Source organism: Artemia franciscana, chromosome 4, assembly GCF_032884065.1.
Source record: "Artemia franciscana chromosome 4, ASM3288406v1, whole genome shotgun sequence".
In the NCBI taxonomy this organism is placed as follows: Eukaryota; Metazoa; Arthropoda; class Branchiopoda; order Anostraca; family Artemiidae; genus Artemia; species Artemia franciscana.
The window spans coordinates 39,392,164-39,406,124 of record NC_088866.1 but is presented as its reverse complement, the minus strand read 5'-3'; the positions used below and the strand labels follow the sequence as shown (position 1 = coordinate 39,406,124).

Below are 13,961 nucleotides of genomic sequence, written 5' to 3'. Positions count from 1 at the left end.
CGTTGACACGTCTCCCATAAAGGTAGTGGTGAAAGTGCTTACATCCATAGACAATAGCGTACAGCTCCTTTTCAAGTTGGGAGTACTTTTGCTCGGTTTTGCTAAGTGCACGGGACGCATATACTACTACCTCTCCATCACTACAGAGGTTTGCTCCCAAGCCATGGCTGGACGCGTCGACTTTCAGCTCCACATTCAAGCTCTTGTAGTTGAAGAAGGAGATGCCTGACACGATTGACTGCTTGAGCTCTACCAGCGTATGGTCATTTTCGGGACTCCAAGAGAATGGCTCACATTTGAGTATTTCTCGAAGGCTTTTATTTCTAGTAAACAGGTCGGGAATGTATTTTGCGAGGTAGTTCAACATTCCAAGGAGGGTAAGCAGCTCTTCACGACTCTGAGGTCTGGGCATCTCTTCGATGGCTTTCAGTTTTTCTGGGTCTGGTTTCATGCCATCGGCTCCAATTACGTGCCCAAAATAGCATACGCTGCTTGCACTGAAGGTGCATTTATCCTTGTTGAATTTAACACCTTTTTCTAGTGCTCTTTCCATAACGGCTTGGAGTCTTTCATCATGCTCTTCTTGGTTTGCTCCATACACTAGAATATCATCAATAATGATGGCTACTCCTTCCAGCCCTTCAAATGCTTCTTCCATACGGCGCTGGAACTCATCTTGTGCTGAAAGTAAGCCAAAGGGCATTCTTAGGAATCGATAACGCCCGTATATAGTGCTGAATGTTGGCATCTCAGATGCAGTTGCAGAAAGGACTAATGACCAGTACCCAGACCGAGCATCCATTTTGCTGAACTCCTTTGCACCATGCAGCTTGGCTGTAACATCTTCTAAGGTAGGTGTGGGATAGTAAGGGTGCTTTATGCATTTGTTGAGGTCTACTGGGTCTATGCATAGCCTTATAGTTCCGTTCTTCTTTTCGATCATCACCATTGAATTTACCCATTCTGTGGGCTCCGTGACTTTTTCAATGATTCCATTCTGTTAAGTTCGTCCTGGAGTTTGTCTTTTAGTGCTTCTGGTACCCTTCTGGCCGGATAGACGGTTGGTATGGACCCATCTTTTAGATGGATGTTGCATTCCCCTTCAAGTCGGCCATTGCCTTCAAAGAGGTTTTTGTTCTTCTCGTCTATGCTGGTTTGTTTCGCATTAACATTGAGTACCAGTTTGATGAGGTTCAAGTCTATGCTGGATCGATATCCCACTATTGGGGTCGATGCTGAGTCGACTACATAGAATCTGTGAGCACCCCTAGGACACTGTTTGTGGCTACAGGTAAGGTCACAAGTGCCAATGACAGGGATCTTAGCACCATAGTAGCTGGTCAGTCGCTGATTAGTTGATTGCAGATTCGGCTTTAGGTCAAGCTTGTCGAAAATGTTTTTGGGAAGGACATTTGCTTGGGCTCCTGTGTCAATTTTGAAGTTGACTGAAAGCTGGTTGTTTAAGGTCAGTGGGACAAGGGCTTCATCTTTGCCCCTACCTTTGTCAATGGCATACAGGAAAATTGTTTCTTGATCATCGACTGCCTCTCTGAATGACTCGGTTTCTTCATCAATAGTGTTTACGTTTTCGTTGCTGCGACAGACCCTTTTGAAATGGTTTGGCTTCTTGCACTGTGTACATATTTTTCCTTCGCTGGACATGCATGATTGGTCGAGTAAGATCCACCACAAAAATAGCATTCTCTACCCTTGGTGTGGTTATTAACAGAAGCTTTCTGATTTCGGAAGCTATTCCGGATTGGACCACGTGTGATTGCATCAACTTCCTGCTTGATAGATATTGGTTTACTACCACTGAATGATTTTAGCTAAGCTTGGGTTGTTTCGTACGTTCAACATCTTGACACTGCACTCTCAAGAGTTAATGAGTCACCTTCCGTTAACAGTTTCTCTCGAACAGCTTGGTTTCGAATTCCACAGACAATTCGATCACGAATCATTTCATCTTGTTCTGTATACAGACATGGTTTGGCCAATGTTTTTAATTCTGTGATGTACCTTTCAATACTTTCGTTTTCTAACTGGTCCCTCTTCTGGAAGATGTATCTTGCAAACACAGTGTTTTTCTTTGGGCTTGCATAGTCTTTAAAGTATTTGATAAGGGGTTCAATTTGGTTGGCTTCACTCTTTTCCATTTCGAAAGTATTGAAGATCTCTCGTCCCTTTTCTCCCATCCAGATAAGCAGGTAGGCACACTGAGATTTTTCTGTCTTTTCTGCCAGCGGTCCTATAAGCATCAACCGGGCATGCTGTTCAAACCGATTCCATTCATCTGGCAAGGAGGTGGCATCCCAGTTGATGGATGGCTGTTGGACTTCCATAGTGCTGTTATATTTCAATGCCAAGATCCCACTTCTGACACCATGCAACGATTGTGATTAATGCATTTATTTAACCCAAGCTCCTATAAAGAAAAAGCAATATAAGCAAGCATAGCACACATAGCAAGAATAAACACAAGCACTAGCAAAGCAATCATAATCACTACAGAAACAGCACCCTATTGGGCACTTTCGAAATTTTTGAATTGGAAAATTCAGGCAAATTTTTACTGTGAATACATATCTCTCCGCGCGCCAATGATATCCAGGTTAACGCCACACTTCAAGAGGTTGAAGCATTCCAGAGTGCAAATTTGAATCATATGCACATCTAACCTTATGACAAGCAAGGACTGAGCTTTCAGCCTCTGGCTCAGTGTCAATGAGAGTATATTCAACAATAACAAGTGCATCAACAGACGCAGATCTTTATTTGAAGCTATACTGATGTAAAAGTATGTAGCAAATTGCTTTCAGCTCATCCCGAAGAAGAAGCTAAAGAATTGACTGAGAAGGGCTGCAACGATGACAGATCGAAAATAGGTACACTGGTGCTCAGCTTTTTCCTTCTTTACTGATACAAAATATTGAAGGCACAGCGGACTGCGAGATCACTATATGTATCCAAATATGAGATGTGGAATCAGAAGAAGTCTATTATTCTTTGACAGCATGGCTACATAGTGACCAATAACGCTGATATACTTTCAGTTTAACTTTTTGATTGCTCAATTGACTAAGAATATTGCGTTTTTGGAAAAGAAGCTAAGGAGGTACGCAATTCCCTGTCCAGGTACGCAAAAGGTATAAAATTTGAAGGTATGTAATTAAATCCAAATTAGATGTTTGATATGATGTTTGGACATAAGTGAAATAAAAATTCTTAGAAATCACTTTCAACCAATCATTAAGTATACTTTTAATAGGGATCGTTGATGGAGATGCTTGCGTATGAAGTGCAGTTTATTAAAATAATCGGCTGCTACACATGACTACTCAAAGCACTTTATTTCATCTTGACAGGAACTAATTTCTCACGTGACAAAGCAAAAACACGCTCAGATTCATCACTGGAAAATCAATAGATAAGAACAGATTTATAGAAACACATCCTCAGAAACAGATAAATCACTTCACACAGACTAGAGTGAAGTGTGCACAAATTTCCAAAGCCTTTTAAAGGCCTGCCCCTGCTCTTGATCTGTTGAGTAAATGTGCATAAGGAAGACTACTGCCACTACTAATAACTCAATGCCACACCTTGGCAACTGAGGCCAGCAGAGCTATGCACGCCCCTCTTGCAACCCAATCTCTACTCTTTATCACGAAGTCCCGATCTTTTAAATCCGTTTTATGAGCACTTCCCACTCCATTTGGAGACGACCTATTTTTGTTTCGTCCCAAACGGAAGGCCAAAAACCAAAATCTTTCATCTGTGAAACATTTCCTCTACATCTCAACCTAGCTTTCGTTATATCCATAGGAACTTGGATCGAGCCACATTTTCTTTAAGGCTTGTTCTTTGACATGCAGTCAGTCAAACAGGTACCTAGAACTATCCTCGGACGATACCTCTAGAAAACATTTAACCAATTTTCCTTTGAATTTCGAAGCGCCTACGTTTCCAAAACATACTTAACCTCTGTCTTTACCGCAGTTTCCAATACTCTAATCTTGGTTCGCTTGCTTACCCTTATATTCTTATTTTTTAAATGTATAGATCCTTGTATATATAATTAAAGCGAGTTTAGCTTAGCAAGGTAGCCATTCATCTCTGGTATCTTTTTCGATGATTCGTGTATTTTGTTATTATTTGCTGTTTCTCAAAGTGCGATATCACTTATTTGATATGTGGTCTGGTATTATGTTTTTGTTTGTATTCTTTATTTTTCGTTGTGTGCATCACTTGTTGTTTTCTTATCTCTTTTCTCTATTTTGTTTGTTCTCTTTTCTGCTGTTTGGAGTACTTACTATATGCCAGGTTTATCAACAAATAAATAAATAACTAAATTCTGTTTTGTATTTAATCAAAACTCAATCTTAGCCAGGAGAATTTTTGAGAAAGTGATCTAAGGTGCAAATCAGGTCACAGAACTGCGTCTTGAAGTGCATACTTCTACTCCTTCTCCGTCAAACTATCTTAATTTTCTGTCTATTGTTTTTTTTTTTTGCTTTTTTTTTTACTCTTACGATCAAATAAAAACATCACTGTAAAAAAATTTTTGTTCAATCAAATGATATTTTTCCTTTTTAGAGCACTTAAAGGGCAAGCTTGATTACTACGTTACAAGTCATCTACCTGATAAGGTACGGCTGGTGAGGCTAAAAGAAAGACATGGCTTAATCCGAGCTCGACTAGAGGGGGCTAAGACTGCAAGTGGTGATGTCATAATATTTTTGGATTCTCATTGTGAAGTAACGCAAGGATGGTTAGTATCTGATTTACAAACTTGCAACGAATTAAGTGGATAGAGGTGGAAAAGTAATTATAATACCGTACAGAGGAAAATCCGTTAAGATGGGTCAAAATAACTTTTCAAGAAAATAAAAAAAGATAGGGCTAAAAAGGCATTTTTGAGGCTTCATATTTGATCTTAAGTAATTTAGTTGTAGGAGCTGTTCATGAATTAAATCTTGATTTGAAGGTGGTGGGGCTGTGCAATGGAAATCAAGGGAGGGCTGTATTAGATTTGCGACTCGATGAGCTGGGAAAATCTGCTTCTCTTCGGAGACTGGACAGCGATAATTTGGTGTGCTGGCAGAAGAGCTGGGCTGATACCTGGTACGGGCCCATGTGGACGTATTGCCATCTTTCCGGGTTTCTGATAGGCATGATCTGTGGAAGTGGGGAGGGAAAGCTATTGGATATATTTTGTTGTTCTTGTTCGGAGGCAAGAGTTTCAGCTGTATTAAGGCGAGTATCCTCAATAAACGATCTGCTGTTCTGATATCCTGTTTCTGATGCCCGTTTTTTGGCTGCTTTGAGTAGATTTCCATTCCACCATATGGGTGACGTTTAGCCGACTGGTGTACTTTTGCACATTCGTTCTCAAAGCTAAGACTACAGGTAAACTTTCGGTAAGGTTTTTAGTACCAGTATACACTGATCATTGTCGCATTTTCTCTTGTAAAAATATGTGCAGAAATTTAGGAAGAGATAATCCACATTTTGCAACGTTTCTGAAAATTCCCAAAGATGACAACGGCAGACGGCGGGCTTTTTGATTTGTCCCCAAGGAATATGACTTAATCCTCTTTTAATAGGCAAGGTTTGGGTATTTGGTGTAGCTGTTCAGGTAAGTGGGATATACTTTGGTGACAGTCAGTACATGTGAGCGAAAAGTACCAACTCGACGGCCTATGGAGAGCCAACTAGGTCCGCATCTAGTGCAGAGCATGCACAATGGTGCCATCTTTTACAAGACCGATATACGAAGGAGGAACTTTCTCCAGTTGGTGTGTCACATGTGAAATGTATCTAGAGCGGTTAGGGGTCTGAAAGAATATGGATGAAGCCAAGGATATGGCAGATAAGTCATTACTGGTTTGCGTTTTATTAGCCTCAATTACTTCCGCCACAACATCAGGAGTGGGTGTTACTGGGATTGTGAAGCAGGTTCGAGTTTATATTTTTCTCTACCACCTTTTTTCTTTGTGGCAGGAGTAGGATACAAAGGCTTAGTGAATGTAATGAAATTTTCTGGTAGCCTGGAAAGAGTACTACATCTTTGAAGCAAGGAAGCACGCTAGACCTCGCTGAACTCGTAATTAAAATAGTCGTTTTAGCAGGTTTTCCTGTCACTTTTGGAGAAGCAACACAGTAGCAGTATTTTTTTGTCTGCATAGAGGGTAAAGATATGTGCTTTTTAGTTCTGGAGGGTCTACTGCATGTGAAGTGAAACTATTTGTTGCCTTTAGCACTTGAAAGCCAGATCCCACATAGCTTTTATTTTGTTACCAATTCTGATACAAGACAAGGAAATGGGGAAGTGTCGGAACCCGCTCACCTATTCCTTGCGATTTAAAGGTAACTTAAAACCGGTGGGTACGTACGTCGCTTGGGGAAGGTACCCTCTCCTCCTCTGCCTGTCTTGCCAGAAATCTGAAGAGACAACCATAAATATAATTATAGTGGTAATGATTTGTCATAATGGCACCCAAAATAAATGAAAAATTTAAGTCCTAAGAATTTTTTTACCCATTTCGGTTTTTCTTGTCAGAACTTGATGCTGGTTTTAACCCACTTTGTACACTTTACTCATAGAAATTTACCATGCAAGCTCGAATCTGCTGTTAAGGTATTCTTACGATACGTTATTCTTCCAATATACGCTTGAATTTTTTTCTACTTTGTTTGAGAAAATCTTGTCATCTTTATTCAAGTGCCTAGATATTCTACCCTTTCTTTCCTTCTTTTATGTTTTATTTTTCGACCTTTTTACCCAGCTCAGACCCTCATCTCCCCTCCCTGGTCTTCCATCAGTTAATTCTTTGTTACAAACAAGTTTTAAAACTCTATTTCAGGTTAGAGCCTCTTTTGGCCAGGATAAAAGAAAGTAGAACAGCAGTATTGGTTCCTATCATAGATGTTATTGATGACAAGACTCTTCAGTATTTTAGCTCAAACGGAGAATTCTTTGAAATTGGAGGATTTACATGGAGTGGTCATTTCACTTGGATACATGTCCCAGAAAGGGAAAAGAAAAGGAGAGGAAGTTCCGTGGGACCAACTAGGTATGAGCTGTCTTCTCATTTCAAAAATACTCTAAAGACCTGCTATATTCCGAGTACTCTAAAGACCGAGTACTCGCAGTTTATTGTTTACAGGATTGGCATACTGGCTAACGATTTAATGTATTACAGGTTTTATATTAATATAGCCTACTAGCTGTTGTAACCTACTAGCTATAGCCTACTACCCCAACACCTAGTTGGTGGGGTGCTTTGCAACACCCCCCCCAGCCCCCCCGCGCGCGTAAGTCGTTACGCGCCATATTAGTTACGCGCCATTGTAGTTGTGTCCCTGTGTCCCACCTGTGAATATAGATAGATTTATATATGTGTTTCAAACTACGTAAAAATTGCGAATATACAACATTCTTGGCTTTCCCATTGTCTGTCCATATACAAAGCCGTATGTACTAATAATGACGTCATATGCAAACGCTCTTTTTACAAACAAACAAACATGCATACACACAACTCGTTTTTATATAGATAGATAGATAGATAGATACAATACAAATTAACTATGTAAAACTTGTGAATATACAACAGTCTTCGCTGTCCCATTGTCTCTGCGTATAAATAGATTGTCAGGTTTACCGACCCTCAAAGATGCAACATACAATTGTACATTGGTAAAGCAATCTGTATTAAGATCTATACCGCATTTTTCTAGTGATTGCCCTTGAGCTTTGTTGATGGTGGTTGCAAATGCTAATCGAATTGGGAATTGCAATCTTTTAAATTGAAAAAGCAGATCCGCTGGAATCATGGGAATGCGAGGAATAAGAACAGCCTCACCCTCATAAGGCCCTGTCAAGATTGTGGCCTCTATTAGGTTTTCCATTGTTTTTTTTACGGCAAGTCGCGTGCCATTGCAAAGCTTTGGTGGGTTGATATTTCTTAAAAGTATTATTGGTACGCCTATTTTTAGTTGTAGCACGTGTGGTGGAAACCCTGAAGGATCTATGGAATTTAAAAATTCAGATGGATAATTAACCGCTTCATTTGGTTCCAAAATACAAATTAACTGCGTAAAACTTGCGAATATACAACATTCTTCGCTGTCCAATTGTCGCTGCATATAAATAGATTGTCAGGTTTACCGACCCTCGAACATGCAACGTACAATTGTCCGTGGGAAAAACAATCAGTATTAAGATCTATACCACATTTTTCTAATGATTGACCTTGAGCTTTGTTAATGGTGATTGCAAATGCTAATCGAATTGGGAATTGCAATCTTTTAAATTGAAAAGGCAGATCCGTTGGAATCATGGGAATGCGAGGAATAAGAACAGCCTCACCCTCAAAAGGCCCTGTCAAGATTGTGGCCTCTATTAGGTTTTCCATTGTTTTTTTTTACGGCAAGTCGAGTGCCATTGCAAAGCTTTGGTGGGTTTATATTTCTTAAAAGTATTATTGGTACGCCTATTTTTAGTTGTAGCACGTGTGGTGGAAACCCTGAAAGATCTATGGAATTTAAAAATTCAGATGGATAATTAACCGCTTCATTTGGTTCCAAAACTGTGTCGACTGACTTGTAAAGGACTGCCTGGTCTCGAATCTTGGTCAAAACAATATTGTTGATTTCGTGGACGTCTATATTTTTGGTTGCGAGAATCGCTCTTTCACTTAGCCATTTATTATTTTTATAATTTTTTAGAATATTCGGAAATACTTTTTCAATCAATTCATTTTTGGACGTTACTAAATTACAGAAATCAGCAGGTAGTTGTATACGTCCTGAAATTGAGTCTACTGGGAGCTTTCCGTTTCCCATTGCCAGCAATTGATCTGAAAATGTTTGACCAGAGTCATCGTTTTGCAATCGGACACGCATATTTGTAGTTAATTTTAATGTTTTTACGTGTGCCCATAAATTAGAATTTTTCGACTTCCCTCGCAAATCTTTCAAGCATTGATCCAGAGCCTCGAGCGATTTTTTGTGTGCCATTGTGCACTCATCCCAAATAATAAGTTTGCATTGCTGCAATACTTTACCCATCCCAGATGATTTGGAAATATTGCACGTGGGAGTTTCTGTAGAATGCAAGTTCAGAGGCAATTTCAAAGCGGAATGAGCAGTTCTTCCACCAGGCAGCAATGTTGCGGCTATTCCGGACGACGCAATTGCCAACGCTATATCATTTTTTGATCGAATTGATGCCAGAATCAGTTTTATCACAAACGTTTTACCAGTACCTCCTGGCGCATCCAAAAAGAAAATTTCTCCAACGTTGTTATCGACACAATGCATTATCGTATCATAAATGTCTTTTTGTTCCGACGTTAACTTGGAAATGTTATTTTGTACATACGACAATAGATCACTCGTACTGTAACTTTGTTCACGATCCAATTCTACACATGTCGAAACAGCAGCGATACGGTTAGGTGAAGGCATTCCCAAATCCTGAAGAGGTTTGTTTGCCATACGTACGCACAAATCTTCTATAACAACTAAAGTGTAGTTATAAATTTCTGATGTAAAATCAAAAGTCATATCTGACGTCTCTAACTGTTTTCGATGGAGTATATCTTCGGACATTTTTGACTTATATTTTTCCCATAACTCTGTAGGAGCTGATGGAGAGCAAGTTGTTAAAATGATGCCAAACAATGCACGAATTTGACTTGGGGTTGACGTTTCGCACGCGTCATTGATGCAGTTATCCCAGTGTTGGTCATTCTCCAATAAATTCAGAGCTTGGCATGCACTACGGTAAGTGTCATGCATAGTACCATTTACAGTCCTCAAATACTCAAAGGATGTCGGACCGGGTACATTCACCAAAAGCAGGCGTAGAAAGAAGCATTCATGTTGATTGGGGTGAACGGTGTAGAGTCTTCCTATCGTGGTATCTTTGAAGATGGTAGGTTGGCCGTCGACTGACTTACCCTGTTTTCGACGTTCAAATACTTTATTTTTAGTATTCCACGTGTAATACGAAGGCACTTCAGTATACAGCAGTTTTTTTACAAAAGAATCATTTTTGCAAAGCGAAAAAAAAGCTGTTAATGTTGTATCCGGTGGATTCAGGACTCTTTGTTGCACGTTGGTTTCCGTGAAATAAACACGTTGACCATTCTGTAAATGTACCGCTAAGTGAACAACAGCTGGACTACGTTCATGTATCGGAAATGAAAGAATTCACCAAACAGCTTCATTACTGCTTATGTATCTTCCAGCCTGATATTGTACGATTTCATCGAAATCTTTGATTTCGGGCTGCAAGCCAAAAACTGCCATGTCACTGCCTTTGTTGACGTATTTACATATGTATTTGATTGCCTTTACGGAGTTACAGTATTCAACGTTTATGTGTGCATTAAATGTTTTTGATAATAATGGGGAATATGGAAGAACCCACTGGTTATCTACTTCGATGGTGGTACCGTTACGCTTCTTTATTATTGCTGTTTTACCGCCATCTTCAGTAGATCTTCTTCTATATTGTGGGTAACCATCATTGCCAGTAATTGTGTTTGATACTAAAAGTCGAGGATATTGCTTTGTGCACCTTCCTTTGGCCATGCATGGTGAATTTTCATTCAGTGCACCGCAAGGTCCATGTATCATATTTTTTACAATAATATCATGTAGCCCCTTATCGACATTTTTATCAGGTATTTCAGCGGGAATCACATCATCAATTTCGTTCGAAGTAATTTTTTTATGTAGCCAGATTAGTATATGTGCGTGTGGCAAACCTCGTTTTTGCCATTCCACTGAGTACATCCAGCATCGCACTGACCCAAACACTTCAAGTTTTACAATGTAGTTTATCAGTGATTTCAACTTTTGCCGGAAGACACGGCCCGTAATGTCATGCCTATGAACCGCCGATTGTCCTTGAAGTAAAAGCTGCAGTATCTCGTCCCAAGATTGATTACATGTAAATGTAATAAATAAATCTGGACGACCATAGAGACGAACATACGCAATAGCATCTTGAGCATATTCATGCATATGACGGGGACTGCCAGGATATGACGAAGGTAAAATTGTTAATCTTCCAACGTTTGTGGTATTACCGTCATTTATAACTGCATCTCGCAAATGAATGTATTGTTCAGAGAGGAGCTTGGTCTGATTCAGGCGGATATATAGCAAACGTTCTGATTCAATTTTAGCATACATATCAACGACGAATTGGTGAAACAATTCACGGCATTTTAAAATATAATTTTCTTCATCCTGCCGAATCATTAGTCTATAGGAATAATAATGCATTGCACTGCATTTCTTATTCATTTCTTTGTTAGTGGCTGGATTCATCAATTTAATATTAAAGTGATAGCCGTCGGCTCCATCCCAAAAAATGATAGGATATTGTAGGGCATCGTAGCATCGATGAGTTTCAGCAATTCTTAACAACTGAGCGTTTCGCTTATGAAGAATAATATCTCGAGGTAAAAACTGATCACCGACCATAACGATTGCCACTTCGTCGATAGTTGTAGCATTGGCACATGTTGGCCAGGAGGCTTTTTGTCAGCGGAAATAACAATTTTATGCGTATCAGTAGGCATCAAATCGATGGCTGTTTTGAACAGACGCACTAAATTATTATTTTCGTGGAAAAGATGTTGCAATTGGGAAACGATTGTCCTTTCAACGTTGGGGGAAATTTCGCAACGTGCATTCAATTCAGAATTTCTATCACTGATGAAGTACAATTGTAAAAATTTATGATTCTCGCCTGAGAATGGTAAAAGGGACCCTGCTCTATGATAAATTTGCCCTTTTACTTTGAAAGTAGACATAAATTGATCTGGATTTTCGATTTGGGCTCCAAACGACGTCATTTGGAAACAGGAGTTGTATTTTCTGATTTTTGACAAAAAACGCTTAGATTCTGACGTAGTTCCAGTAAGGAAAGTCTTCAATGGCTCTGGTGATGCAGCCAATAGAGGAAGTTTAACTTTTCCTGAGGCGCAACACATTCCCATTGTTTCACCATTGAATTCCAAGGCCTTGCAATAGGGACAAATTTTAGACATTGTCCCGATTTGAACACATCTACTCAAGCTATAATCATCGACTGGGTTGTACCTGAATGCCAGGCGATAACTTTCAGGTTGCTCTGATTCCTCGGCACGCTTTCTTTTCTTACTTTCTCTATCAGCAGCAAGCCTGATTTCTTGCTGTTCTTGTGATTCCTCGGCACGCTTTCTTTTCTTACTTTCTCTATCAGCAGCAAGCCTGATTTCTTGCTGTTCTTGTAATTCCTCGGCACGCCTTCTTTTTTCACTTTCTCTTTTAGCAGCAAGTCTGCTTCCGCGTTGCTCTGGTAGTTCCTCGGCACGCTTTCTGTTCTTTCTTTCTCTATCAGCCTCAAGGCTGTTTCCTTGCTGTTCTTTTGATTCCTCGGCACGCTTTCTGTTCTTTCTTTCTCTATCAGCCTCAAGCCTGTTTCCTTGCTGTTCTTTTGATTCCTCGGCACGCCTTCTTTTTTCACTTTCTCGTTTAGCAGCAAGTCTGCTTTCGCGTTGCTCTGGTAGTTCCTCGGCACGCTTTCTTTTCTGACTTTCTCTATCAGCAGCAAGTTTTTTGGCATAGACTCTTTGAGCATCTTCATCGGCTTTTGCCATGGTAAGTTCATTAGTCATTGTAAACTTAAACATTAATAGATTTCTACGTGAACATATGTCTTAAATATCTTGAATGACGTCACCGTCAAAGCAAAAATGACGACAACTAATTTCATGACGTCAGTCAACACAGAAACATGACGTCACCTGATCCACAGACAGACACACAGACAGACAACTTATTTTTATATATATAGATAGATTAGGTTATATTGATAACATACTACCCTGTGGTACCTGTGATACGTTATATAGTGGATCATACTTTTGATTGGTGGCTCTATTTGGGTACCAAAACCCTTCTGGTTGTTTTTAGACCAGTTTTAATGTTGATTTTAAATGTAATTGTGGCGTCACACTCACCGAGGGACAGAAGAATTTGGAATCACAGGAAAGGATGGTGAGGGAAATGCTTAAAATGAGAGGGAAAAAATTATAGGCTAGAAGATGGCGTAAAATACACCCGTATTGTTCAAGAACGACTGTATTTAACCTGAAAATTGCCACTTCTGTCTAGTCCTTCATTTTTTCGACCTTATGCTGGTGGGTGGCTTAGTTGATGCTCAAAAAAAATTATAAGTGCTAAATACACGTCATTCACGGGATTATGGAAGGCCCAGTTACGCCTAAACAAGTACTTAGTAAAAAAAAAAAAAAAAAAAAAAAAAAAAAAAAAAAAACTCGGATTGTCAAACATCATCAGAAGAATTACTGCCTCATAACCACGAAAATGCCACATCCAGCATTCAAGATAGCCCTTGGATTTATCTTTAGACATTAAGTAGCTTTCCTGGCTTTGGCGTATGAGCATCTTAGCATCTTAGTAACGCCGGCTAAAGTATATATACATTCACAAGAATCGTTCTCTTTTTTTTAATAAAATACTCGAGCTCTTTGTCCTCAGCATATTTCTTTCAAAATTTATTCCTAAGCTAGCCAGAAATAAATACTTTTTGAAACAATTTTCTATTTTATTAGGGAGGGGGGCTGCCACCGGACATATTTTAGAAGCAAAAGTCTATAAAGCTATGCTTCCTGTCCCGCCAGAGCGTTGTTTTTTCCCTTTGTATTTAGGTACTTCGATAAAACCGTTCGACCAAAATCTATTAATTTCTCTATCAGTCCTATCGTAGTTTCAGTTTATGAATTTAGCCACCCATGGCTAATGCACTGGTGAATGCTGTTCAATGCTGCCGTCTTCAGCTACTATCTAATTTTTCAGCTACTATCAAAACGATCAAAAATGGGGTCTTTAAAGGCCAAACGAAAATACTGAAGAAAACACAGAAATATTTC

At 39.5% G+C, this 13,961-nt stretch overlaps 1 protein-coding gene across 2 annotated transcripts in view; it reads left to right on the top strand.

Moving 5' to 3' along the window:
- The window catches only part of LOC136026410 (polypeptide N-acetylgalactosaminyltransferase 1-like), a gene marked incomplete in the record, with an annotated part of 99,516 nt that overhangs the window by 54,504 nt on the left and 31,051 nt on the right, over positions 1 to 13,961 (top strand). For both annotated transcript variants that reach the window (XM_065702975.1, XM_065702976.1), the window contains 2 exon segments: positions 4,597 to 4,771; positions 6,867 to 7,076. In XM_065702975.1, the coding sequence (XP_065559047.1) occupies positions 4,597 to 4,771; positions 6,867 to 7,076 (385 nt within the window).